Source organism: Natator depressus, chromosome 1 (genome assembly GCF_965152275.1).
Source record: "Natator depressus isolate rNatDep1 chromosome 1, rNatDep2.hap1, whole genome shotgun sequence".
NCBI classification, from domain to species: domain Eukaryota; kingdom Metazoa; phylum Chordata; order Testudines; family Cheloniidae; genus Natator; species Natator depressus.
The window spans coordinates 162927090-162938583 of NC_134234.1; the positions used below are offsets into that span (position 1 = coordinate 162927090).

Here is an 11494-nt window from a genome sequence, read left to right on the forward strand (position 1 = left end):
TCTTGGCCTTTCTCTTTTTTCCAGTCCAGACAATTGCAATGTAGTAGAAGTTTCCTACAGCATCCTTTCCATTCAAGGCACAATCAATGCTCCCCGCACATGTCATTCTTTTCTGTTCAACTGTATTCCGCTCTATGTTTACTATAGACACCGTTTTCAGCCTAGGGTTTGTAACCATGTTCATACGAGGAGCCTCAACCATTCCACCAGCTCCCATCTATGTGTGGTAGAGCACTGGATTTTGAATCATAGATGGTAACATTTTAGGCTGGGATTTTCAAATGAGCCTAAGGGAGTTAGGTACCCATCCCCATTGGGAGTTTGGCCTCTAATGCCCTTAGACTCCTTTGGAAATCCAAGCCTTAATAATTAATCTCTTCTTGCCATGGGGTCCATCTTCCCTCTGTTGTGGGTCCTCCTTCAGTGATAGCCCTGCCAGCTGAACTATAAGCAGCCTCTTATGTTCTCATATTATGCTCAAGTAATGTTTCCACCACTTAGGGCTTGTCTACACTTAAAGTGCAGCAGTGGTGCCACGGTAGCACTTCAGTGAAGATGCTACCTGTGCCGATGGGAGGTGGTGTAGGTGCTTCACATCCCTGAGAGGCAGTACCTAAATTGACAGGAGAGGTTCTCTCATCGGCCTTGTACTGTCTACATTGTCCTTCTCCTGCTGCACCTCCCCGCACACCCCCACTTGGCTCCACCTTCCAGGCAGCCGGATCTGCGTGGGGAGGAGAGGGGGACGGTACGAAGCTGCTTCTCATGCCGGCTGACTCCACTCAGGGTCACGGTCTGTGAGACAGCCTGGCTGGGGAGGAGGCAGCAGCAGCAGCCCGGGCCCAGCAGCCGGGCCCGGGCGCTCACAGGGCGGACTACAGCTGCCCCCTGGGCTGGGCTCTCTCTCTCAGACAGCTGCTGCGCACCGCACAGAGTGGCCACCCTCAGCCGTCATGAGAAGTGGCTCCGACCCGCTCCCTGCCTGGGCCCAGCTCCCGGCGACAGGGACTGAGCGAGCCAGAAACGTTTCCGGGTGCGACGTAGCAGGAGAAGGTAACTCTGGTGGGGAGAGCACAGTGGCCCCAGGCTGGGTTCAGGGTCACTGGGAAAGGCTCTGGGAGCAGGGTCCCTCTGCTCAGCCGGAGGTAGGGGCATTGCCCACACCCTTTCCCCTGCTGAGGTATCCGTGAGGCTGCAGGAGCTCTAGGGAGACACTGTGGTGCTGTGAGTCTCCCTGGGCCCCACCCCAACCCAGCCCAGAAGCACATGTTCCCCACTCCTGTGGCCCCAGCTCCCCAGGAGCTGGCAGGATTGACTGCCTCGGCCCAAGGAGATGGGGCTGGAAGGTTCCTCCCAGAGGCGACAGGTAGGGAAGCCTGGGCCCCCGCACTGGCCGCCGGGGAAGTGGCCAAAGCCCCAAAAAGGGGCCAAGTTTTGTTTAGAAGGCCAAGAAAGGGGCTGGGAATTTAAACAGGCCCAGGGATGGGGCTGAAACCCTGAAGAGGTTCAACCACTCATTGAACTTTGTTACCCCCCACCTCCCAGAAAGGGACTGAAGTTAAGAAGTGACCTGGCTGGAGAGCTGGGAAACCATAAAACTGCTAAAGGCAACGAGTCTCCAGGGAGAAAGCCTTGTGGGTACTGCTCCATAACAGGGCAAGGACAGACTTAAAGACAGCCCAGACGGGGCTGGGGACTGAGCCCAGAGGCAGGGCCACAGATACCAACAGGGGCACAGTGATAGGCCCTGGTGGACCTTTGTTACCCTCAAAGGGGTTCCTCACTTTTAGACTCTGTGTGACTTAGCCAGAGGGCCGAGCCATTAAAGAACATCCTGATAAGGGCTGACGGGGGGCACCGTGAGGAGAGAGAGCGAGCAGGTTTGCACCCAGCCAGCAGGAGGCACTCATGAGAAGGGTGTTCACCTGTCACATAATGGTAATAGGCCTTTTAAGCCATCATTGTGGTCCACATATTCCTGCGGCAGCCAGAGGCCTATCCAGCCCCTGGCATAGTTTAAAGCAGCCTCCAGCATACCCTACAGGCCATTGGCTGCTGAGACTAGCTCAGATGCAGTGTACATTGGCCTCGCTATGACTTTTATTCACCTCTTACTGCAGTGGAGGAGCGGGAGGGTCATTGTGGAAACTATATGCCAGCCAGTGAACTTTTTGGCATAGGGGTTATTTCCCGGGGACCATTTCTGCCCAATATAAGTTCTGTTTACTATGCTAGGGCACAAAAGAGAATTGGGCCCTGGGTTTATTCTTTGATAAGTTAACAAAGAAATTCAGTATATGGACAGTTACATTTTCCGCCCAACCAAATTCCTTCAAGTATTTAGTACCCACTCCTGCCCATCAAAAAATATAGATATGTTCAAAGTTAGTGCTGCCCTTTGTCTCCAAATTAGCCAAACATCCCATCAGTCCTCTGGCACAGCAAGAATTAGGAAACAAAGCTCAAGCATTTAAACATCAACTAGTTTAAACATTTTTTTTCTCCACCCTGTATCATCTACCATATTTTAAAACAATCCTCCCATCCTTAAAGCGATGCCAACCAGTGCTGGTTTTGTGTTATGAAATACAAATTAGGAGCTAGGACAAGACCCACGTGGTTAATTTTAAAGTTCATTTGAGTTTTACAACTGAGTGTTATGACCAATATTCCCCTTGTTTATACAGCTATGCACATGATTTGTTTCAAGTGGTTTTAATTTGTGCAGGGTTAAAACCAAATATTGTGCATGTCTTGGAGATCTTTTGGAAAGCATCACTAGAAGGACAGGATTGTACCATGTTTAGCTGATGCTGTGAATTAGAAGAATCTATTCCTCTCCTTTCTTTATTCCAATTTATTTTCTAAAATCTGCCATGAGGCTACAATGGAAGCTGTGGCTCTGTCATCCATTCTTGCATAGATGTTATGGAAAGAGGGAAGCTATTGATTTCTATTGCCAATGAGCAAATATAGAGGGACTTTAAGAAAGTACTATCAATTTCTGTAGGAAGTTGCATGGGGTGAATACATTTCTTATCCATGATGTGGCCTATTTCAGCTAGCCTGTGTTCATCTTTTTGGATAATGGTGCTGTTCACTTCAAATGTCTGAGACCCTGGTCAGGTGAACCCATAGGGAAAGAATAGTAGATAGAGTGGGAGTGTTTTCAGTCACAGCTCAAATAAACTTCTGGATAGCCCTATCCAAGATCAGAGATGTGATTTTTAGAAAGCCAGTGCATGCTCTGATTAACCAATAGCCTAACATCACAATCCTTAGTGTTTCCATGAAAATGTGAGCTACTTCCATCACCCCGACTGATCATATTACAGCATTTTCTTTCAGAATGAAAGCTTTTGTTCTCTTACCAATAATCAATAACCTGTAAAATGGGGGAAATTATACTTTCCCTCTTTTGTAGAGTGCTTTGAGACCTCTGGATAAAGAGCATGATATAATAGCTAAATAGTGTTGCTATTATTATTATTATAGTTATCTGCTAAATTTTGGGTAAAATAGTGGGGGTTTATTTCGCAAGCTTTACTTATCTCATCAACTTTGCTGTCAAAACCATAGCAACATCATAGTAAGAAATACAATCAGCTTGTAAAATTCTACTGTGAAATGCTTTTAGCAGGAGAAAGGTGATTAAAAACAGATTTACAAAAAAGATAGCAAGTTTGGCTTTACAGAAATATTTTTAATTATTTATTGTCATAGAACCTGATCCTGCAGTCTTCACTCATGCAAATTCCCATTGGAGTAATGACTGCAAGTTCAGGCCTGAAGACTTATTACTTTGAATGTGATGTGACTAGAACTCTAGACTCTGAGTGGTGTAGTGGTCACATCCAGGTCAGTAGTGCACCTAATATCAGTAAGTGATTCTAGGCAGTGAGTGAATATCTTAGCAGTCATTTCACTTCTTCAATTGTTAGTGCCACCAAACATACAGACTTTACACTACCACCACACAAGTTGTGGAATAGTCATCTTAAAGCCTGGCAAGTTAGATATAACTTACTAGGTATGGCTGAGTCACTTTTTCATAAGTGCTCACAGCTTTAATTGGTATAGCTTTGTCAATAACTGGAAAGATACATTGACTAATGTGTTTCCATGTTGTTGTTACAAGAGATCTCTAATCTCTCTTTAAAAAACAAAAACAAACAAAAAAAAAGCAGACTTTAACAAACTCAGAAATTGGGTAGGTAGGGTCCTAGGAGAAGAAAATCTAAGGGGCGGGAAAAAAAGAGTTCAAGCAAGCTGGCAGTTTCAAAGAGACAATATTAAAAGCACAACTGCAAATTATCCCGATGCAAAGGAAAGATAGGAAGAATAGTCAGAGGCCAATATGGCTCCATCAGGAGCTCTTTAATTAACTGAAAATCAAAAAAAAAAATCCTATAAAAAGTAGAAACATGGATGAATTGCTAAGGAGGAGTAGAAAAGAACAGTGCAAACATGTAGGGACAAAATCAGAAAGGTTAAGGCACAAAATGAGTCACACCTAGCGAGGGACATAAAAAGGAATAAGAAGAGCTCCTTTCAATACTTTGGGAGTGAGAGGAAGACAAAGGAAAGCATAGGCCCTTTATTTAGTAGGGGAGGAGGGCTAATGACATCAAATAGGTTGAGGTGTTTAATGCCTATTTTGCTTCAGTCTTCACTAAAAAGGTTAATTGTGACCAGATAGCCAATACAATTAATATGAACAACAAGAGGGAAGAAATACAAACCAAAACAGGGAAAGAACAGGTTAAAGAATATTGAGATAAGTTTAGATGTATTCAAGTAGGCAGGGCCTTATGAAATTCATCCAAGGGTGCTGAAGGAACAAGCTGAAGCAATCTCAGAACCCTTAGCAATTATTTTTGAGAACTCATGGAGGATGGATGAGGTCCCAGAGGACTGGAGAAGGGAAAACACAGTTCCTATCTTTAAAAAGAGGAACAAAGAGGACCTGGGGAATTACCTAACTTTGATACTTGGAAAGATATAATTTGTTCTTGTTAAACAATTAATTTATAAGCACCTAGCGAATAATAGGATTATAAGGCATAACCAGCATGGATTTGTCAAAGAACAAATCATTGCCAAGCCAGCCTAATTTCCTTCTTTGACAGGTTTACTGGCCTAACAGGTAGGGGGAAACAGACATCTATCTTGTTTTTAGTAAGGCTTTCAAATTAGTCCCACATGACATGCTCATAAGCAAACTAATGAAATGGGGTCTAGGACAGGATTAGAATTCAAATTGGAGAACTGGTCTGAATTCAACAAGATGAAATTCAATGAAGAACTTTGCACTTAGGAAGGAAATCAAATGCACAACTACAAAATGGAGAATAACTGGCTACTTAGGTGGTAGAACTGCTGAAAGAGGATCTGGGGTTTTAGTGGATCACAAATTGAATGAGTCAACAATGTGATGCAGTTGTGAAAAAGGCCAATAGCATTCTGGGGTGTATTAAGAGGAGTGCTGGAGGTAATTGTCCCTCACTACAGAGCACTGGTGAGGCCTCAGCTGTAGTACTGCATCGAATTCTGGATGCCATACAAGTTGGCTAGAGTCCGGCAGAAAGCAACAAAAATGATGAAAGGTCACGTTTTCTAAACCTATCAGGAAATGTTAAAAAAACTGGGCATGTTTAATCTTGAGAAAAGACGACAGGGAAAAGAGCTTGATAACCATCCTCAAATATGTTAGAGTTATTAGAGAGAGGACTGATCAGTTGTTCTCCATATCCACTGAAGGCAGAACAAGAAGCAATGGGTTTAATCTGCAGCAAGGGAGATTTAAATTAGAGATTAGGAAACACTTTCCAACTATAAGGGTAGTTAAGCTCTGGAATAAGCTTTCAAGGGAGGTTGTGGAAACCCCATCACTGGAGGTTTTTTAAAAACTGGTTAGACAAATGCCTGCCAGGAATGGGCTAGGTTTACTTGGTCCTGCCTCGGTGTAGGGGGCTGGACTCGATGACTTCTGGAGTTCCCTTCCAGCCCTCCATTTCTGTGATTCTAGGATTTTCTTTAGATGAGTGGGAATCCAGATCTATCTTTGTTTGCAGGAACAAATTCTTACTCATTTTTTCAGGTCATAACTTACTTATTTTATGCCCCGAACATAAAGTAAAAGTTTATCATTAATAGCTGTAACCAGGTAAATATTGTCAACTGGCTAAGACCATCTTGTTCAGTCATTAACAAGACCGCTGACAGGATACAGGGAAATTGTGATTTTTATTATGACTGTACATTTCCAAGTAAAAGGGTGACACAGTGATAAAACACTACAGTTAAAATATGCCATTAAAATAAACTACACAGCAACAAAACAAGGAAAACCCATTCCCAGAAATAAGTGCATAAAAAAACCATCATAAACATTGCTTTTAAATGTACATTTCACTTGTATTAGTATACTACTGAGGATTCCTGTTCTTTGCAGTGTCTTTTAACTAATGTACAGGCTGGCTATGAAGAAACACTCTGCTTTCTTTACTTTTCAAAAACCTTTGTTTAAAAAAGTGTTTCAGAATTGACCTTGTCTATTCTTAGAAATCTGCAGTAATAACGCTGCCTCTGAAAGCATCATGTGGATTAACACAGTATGGGGGCGGGGGAGCAACTTTTGCTTTCCTAAGATAGTGGTCCTACCTTATTTTCCTCTATTAGATCGAGTTAATTGATTATCTTCTCTGGGTAATGCATATCGTCAGGAACGCATTCTCTCCTTTTTAGTAAATTGTGGTACTTATTTGTGTTCAAGGTGGCATTATGTTTGCAAGCAACACTCAAATGTTGGTGGTTAAACCAATCTAGAAATATAATAAGCTGCTCCCCCGCACAAGACTTAAAAAAACCCCACCCTGTTTCAGTTCTAAAAATTCAGATCCCTAAAGATGGAGGTCCCTTCCAGTCCTACATTTCTAGGATTCGAAATGATCGCGAGTAGGTAACAAGTTGGATTCTGCTTAGGTTACTGAAAGAGAAAATTACTGCATAGAAGAAGTACTGTCTCCTTTAAACCACTGCCTAGTACATACCTTTAACTCTACATATCGTTTAAGACCGGTTACTTTATTACCCTGAATGCTAGCTCAGTAAGCCAGGGTGCAGTTCCAGCTACAGTGATTAGATACTCTCCTAGCTAAATAAAACGTGGTAGAAGATGCTCCGTTAAACGGATCTTTTCGGCATTGATTTCCATATCTTCGACTCGGGCGGCCAAAGGATTCTGGCCTCTCCTCCCCTGTCACCTGTGGGACGCCTGCAGGGGCCATCGCCCAGAGAGCGGCGGCGAGGCCAGGGCTGGCGCACGCCACGCGAACCTCCCGCGGCTCAGGGGCGTGACGCGGCCGAGCGGAGCCCAGCGCGGGTTCTCCCCGCCCAGGGGCTCTGGGAGCTCGCTCTGCCGCCTGGGTTCCGCTTTGAAAACAGGCCCTTGCAAACACGCGCCTTCAGGAGCACAGCAGGCCTGAGCCGCAGAGCGTCGCCCAGCGGCCCTTCCCCAAGGGGCAGCCAAGAGCCCGGGCCCGCCTTCCTCGCAGCTGCCCGGAGCGCACCGAACCCCCCCCCCAGCGCTCCGGAGCCCGAAGCTTGCAGTCCCCGGTCTGGCACCCCACCCTGCGCCCCCTCCTCCCGCCGCCCCGCGCCTGCGATCACTTGGAGAACTGGCTCTGCACGGCGGCCAGGCTGAGGCTGGAGGGGATGAAGTGCGGGAACTTGCAGATCGCGCAGGTGCACAGGCTGGCGCCCCCGGCCAAATGCAGCTGGCTGCACTGCTGCTCCTCCAGGGACAGCGAGAGGTATTTGTTGGCGGACCGCAGGCTGTCTGGGTGGTTCAAGTTCCCCGGGGTGAGCAGCACAGAGCCCGGAGCAGCGAAGAGGGGCAGCCCGGCCAGCAGCAGCCTGGGCCCGGAGCCGCTCATCTCCCCAATGATCCGCCTGAGCTCCTGCAGCGAGCTGCCCAGCAAGAGGATGTAGTTCCTGGCCAGGAGCAGCGTGGCGATCTTGGAGAGCTTCCTGCCTGGGGAGCTCTGGCAGTGGGCTGCCGAGTAGGGCATGATCACCTCCCGCAGCGCGTCCATGGCCAGGTTCAGGTCCTGCATCCTCTTCCTCTCACGGCTGTTGATCTTCCGCCTCAGCTGCTGCTGCTCCTTTTTCTGCTCTGTCTTGCCGCTGCCGCCGCCGCCTCTGGCACTGCCCAGCCCCTGCTGCTGCTCAGGAGCAGGCTCCGGCTTGTCATGCACTTGCTTAGGGAGCAAGGTGGAGGAGGGCTGCCTGTAGCCAACCAGCTCATACAGGGCTGTCCCCAGCTGCACCTCACCTGGGCGTTGTTGCCTCAACATGGTCCTCCTGCTGCGTTCAGACGAGGCGGCACACCTTCATAGCGAGGGCTGGGGGACGGCCTGACGGGCAGCTGCAGCGTGCACACGAACACAGGGCTGGCCTTCGCACTAGACTCACGTTACCGAAGGTGGCCACGGTGGGTAGGAACCATTTGCCGCGAGGAGCTTGTCGCTCAGGTCTGGGAAAGGGACTGATCTAGCCGGGGCCCTTTAAATCCATTTCTCCCACTTTGGGCAAAGGGATGGCGGTGGGCAGCCAATGGGAGCGCAAAGCTGGGCAGAGACGGGCTCTCATTGGTTGCCGCCTGCTGCGGGGGGCAGAGTTGCACTTACAATAAACTTCTTCTTGTTTGCCAAGGTTTGCTCGGCAGTTCTGCGGCCCAGGAGCGCTGCCATCCCGGAGCCCATTTCCCTCCCACGGGCTCCTCTGCTTTGCCAGGCACCTTCCTTTGTTATTTGAGACACTCTATTTTCTCCCTATATTTCTCCCCGTTCCCCTCCTGGGCTCTGACTGCTTCCAAGAATTTTAATGTCTGCCAAGGGATTGAAAAGAGAGTTTATTTCTGAACTGACTCTCCCTTTCAGAGCACATAAAGCAGTGTCTGGTTTGTCTTTTTCTTTGCTTCCATAGCTCCTTTAAAAAAGGCTTTCAGGATTCCCTCTTCCTCCAGTTGTTGTTGTTGTTGTTGTTATTAGAGATGGGCTGTCTTCCCCTCCCCCCCACCCCCCAAAAACAAAACAAAACAAAAAAAAAACAACAACAGAGAGTTGGGACCAACTGCAAAATTTGGATGGTGGATGAAATACTCCCTCTCAATTCTTAGATCCAGAATTTTTCCTCAGGCCCATCTCTACTTACTGAATTAATGTTTTCCTTTGAGTCTGTGTATTTCTTAAATATGCATTGTTGTAGCTGTGTTTTGTCCTAGGATATTGGGGAGACAAGGTGGGTGAAGTAATATATTTATTGGACCGTCTGTTGATGAAAGAGACAAGCTTTTGAACTACACAGAGCTCTTCTTCAAGCTGGAAAGCCTGTCTATGTATTAGATAGACAACTGAGCAGCCAAACTGCCTCTAAGTTCTCAGTTACCTTAGTGATACTTCACAGGTTTTGTACGGCATACTGGTCATTCTGTAGCCACAGTTTAAGACTAGCAGTTTAACAGTTGCATAAAAACAGAAATAGATAAGTAGATTTCACATATTCTACGAATCATAGTAAATTTTCATTGGTTTTAATATAAGAAATATGAATGTAACCAACAATTGGGACAAAATATGACATTAATTCTTTGTCTTTTCAACTAAAACTAAATGTAATGTGGTGAACCTAGATATTCCCCTAGTACAGTTTGATCTGTAGTGCACTGAACTCAACAAGAGTCTTTCCATTGATTTCTGTGGACTTGGGATCAAGCCCTTAATGCTGTTAAAGGAATGGAAGGGGGGAGAAAAAAAAAAAGCAGTGGAAGCCAGTGTGTCTGATGAGAAGAAATATTCAATGGAAGAACAGTTCTACTTTTTAAAAAATGTGTTTACTGAGAATAGGCTTTAAAGACATTCATTTCTAGGTCACCTGTTCAGATTCAGCCCAGATCATCAGTGAGGAAAAACTCATTACTCTCTGAAAGTTATTCATCAATCTATAGGAAATGAGTCGGTGGGCTCAATGAATGTTCCCTTTATTTATTTATTTATATATATATATATATATATATATATATATATATATATATAATTTTTTTTCCTGGTGCAGAATGAACAGCTGCAAGAGCACAACTTATGTGCTGGGAAAAGAAGTACACAAAGTCAAGGATATGTTTATTGACAAAGAGAGTCTGTGCTTCTATCATGAAGTGGAAGTCCAGCCTATGTAGGTATAGCTTTTGGGAGATAAACATGGAACACAGAGTGATGTGTTAAAGGGTTCTTGTAGGAACCGCTTACTAAAAGTCTGCCACACTACTGAAAGACAGGTTGGGATCATTTCCCTGTGGTCAAAAATTTTCCCCTGTAGCTCATAAAAATACTTCTAGAGAGCAAATGTTGCTTGTGGAACAGATAACAGAGCTCCAAATGTATCCTTGAAATACTTATGGGGAAAAAAAGAGCTGTGGACATCACTTCTGCCCCTATTTCAAATTACCCAAGTAAAACACGGCACGCTGTTGGCCGTCTGCTCAGCATACTTTTCAGGTGCAAAGTAAAATAATTTCCAGCAAAAGGCACTTCATATGTTTTTGCGCCAGTGCTGTTGCTTCCTGCCTTGCTTGTGAGGAAGTATTTTTGTTTCAAAGGGGAAAACTGATTAATAGAGCCTCCAGTCTCTCAGCCATTTTTTGTGAACACGCACAGGGAAAGCACATCTGAAACACGCATATATTGGGCACCTGATTTTCAATAGTATTTTGAAAATAGAAATATTCTCCACATTACCCCAGTACTTCTTACAAAAATAGTACATCAACTTAACTTCATATACTGGATAAAACCAAGAAGCTTTGTACACTCTAGAAAGGATTGGAAGAAGGTATCAAAGAGGCTTCTGCCTCCGAAATTCATGCTGTTAGTCTTTTGTTGGATGAACTGGCCATGAAATTGATGGACCTGCTTTGGACACAGTCAGAAAACATGTCAGGATATTGACTAAGAGTCCATGTACTCAAAGAACTGAAACTATGGTGACTCTTCCCCTAGGATCATTTCTATAAGGTGGATTGATTAAAGCCCACGCTTTGTGATGCTTATAGAAATGACCACTTTAAACTCCATAGGAGTTAATATTTCCAGAAGAGTTAATATCTCTTTTCCTGTTCTGGTAATATGAAGAGGATGGAAATAGTCATACTGAAAAAGCTCTGTGCCAGCCCTCTCCCAAGCTCTGCCATAGGCAGCATATTAGGGAAGGGTGTGTGACTAGAATGCACCACACTCCAGCTATTCTCACTTGGCAGATGACCCACAGGAGGCCATTTCAGCCAGAACATAAGTTAGAGCAGCCCCTAGGCGAACATGCGCCAGGGCTAGGCAGGCCCTCAGCTATCCCAATGATACAAGGAGTGCAACAATGGCTTAAAGCTACCTTTACTGCTGCCCTGCTTCCTTACAGTTGCTACACCAAGCCCATCAATGGA

At 45.5% G+C, this 11494-nt stretch overlaps 1 protein-coding gene across 1 annotated transcript; it reads right to left on the reverse strand.

Moving 5' to 3' along the window:
• Window positions 1-7650: 7650 nt before the first annotated feature.
• On the reverse strand, window positions 7651-8565 carry OLIG1 (oligodendrocyte transcription factor 1). The gene has a single exon (XM_074946715.1). It carries the CDS (start codon window positions 8355-8357, stop codon window positions 7668-7670), a length of 690 nt encoding a protein of 229 aa, XP_074802816.1. The 5' UTR covers window positions 8358-8565; the 3' UTR covers window positions 7651-7667.
• Between the last annotated feature and the right edge of the window lie 2929 nt (window positions 8566-11494).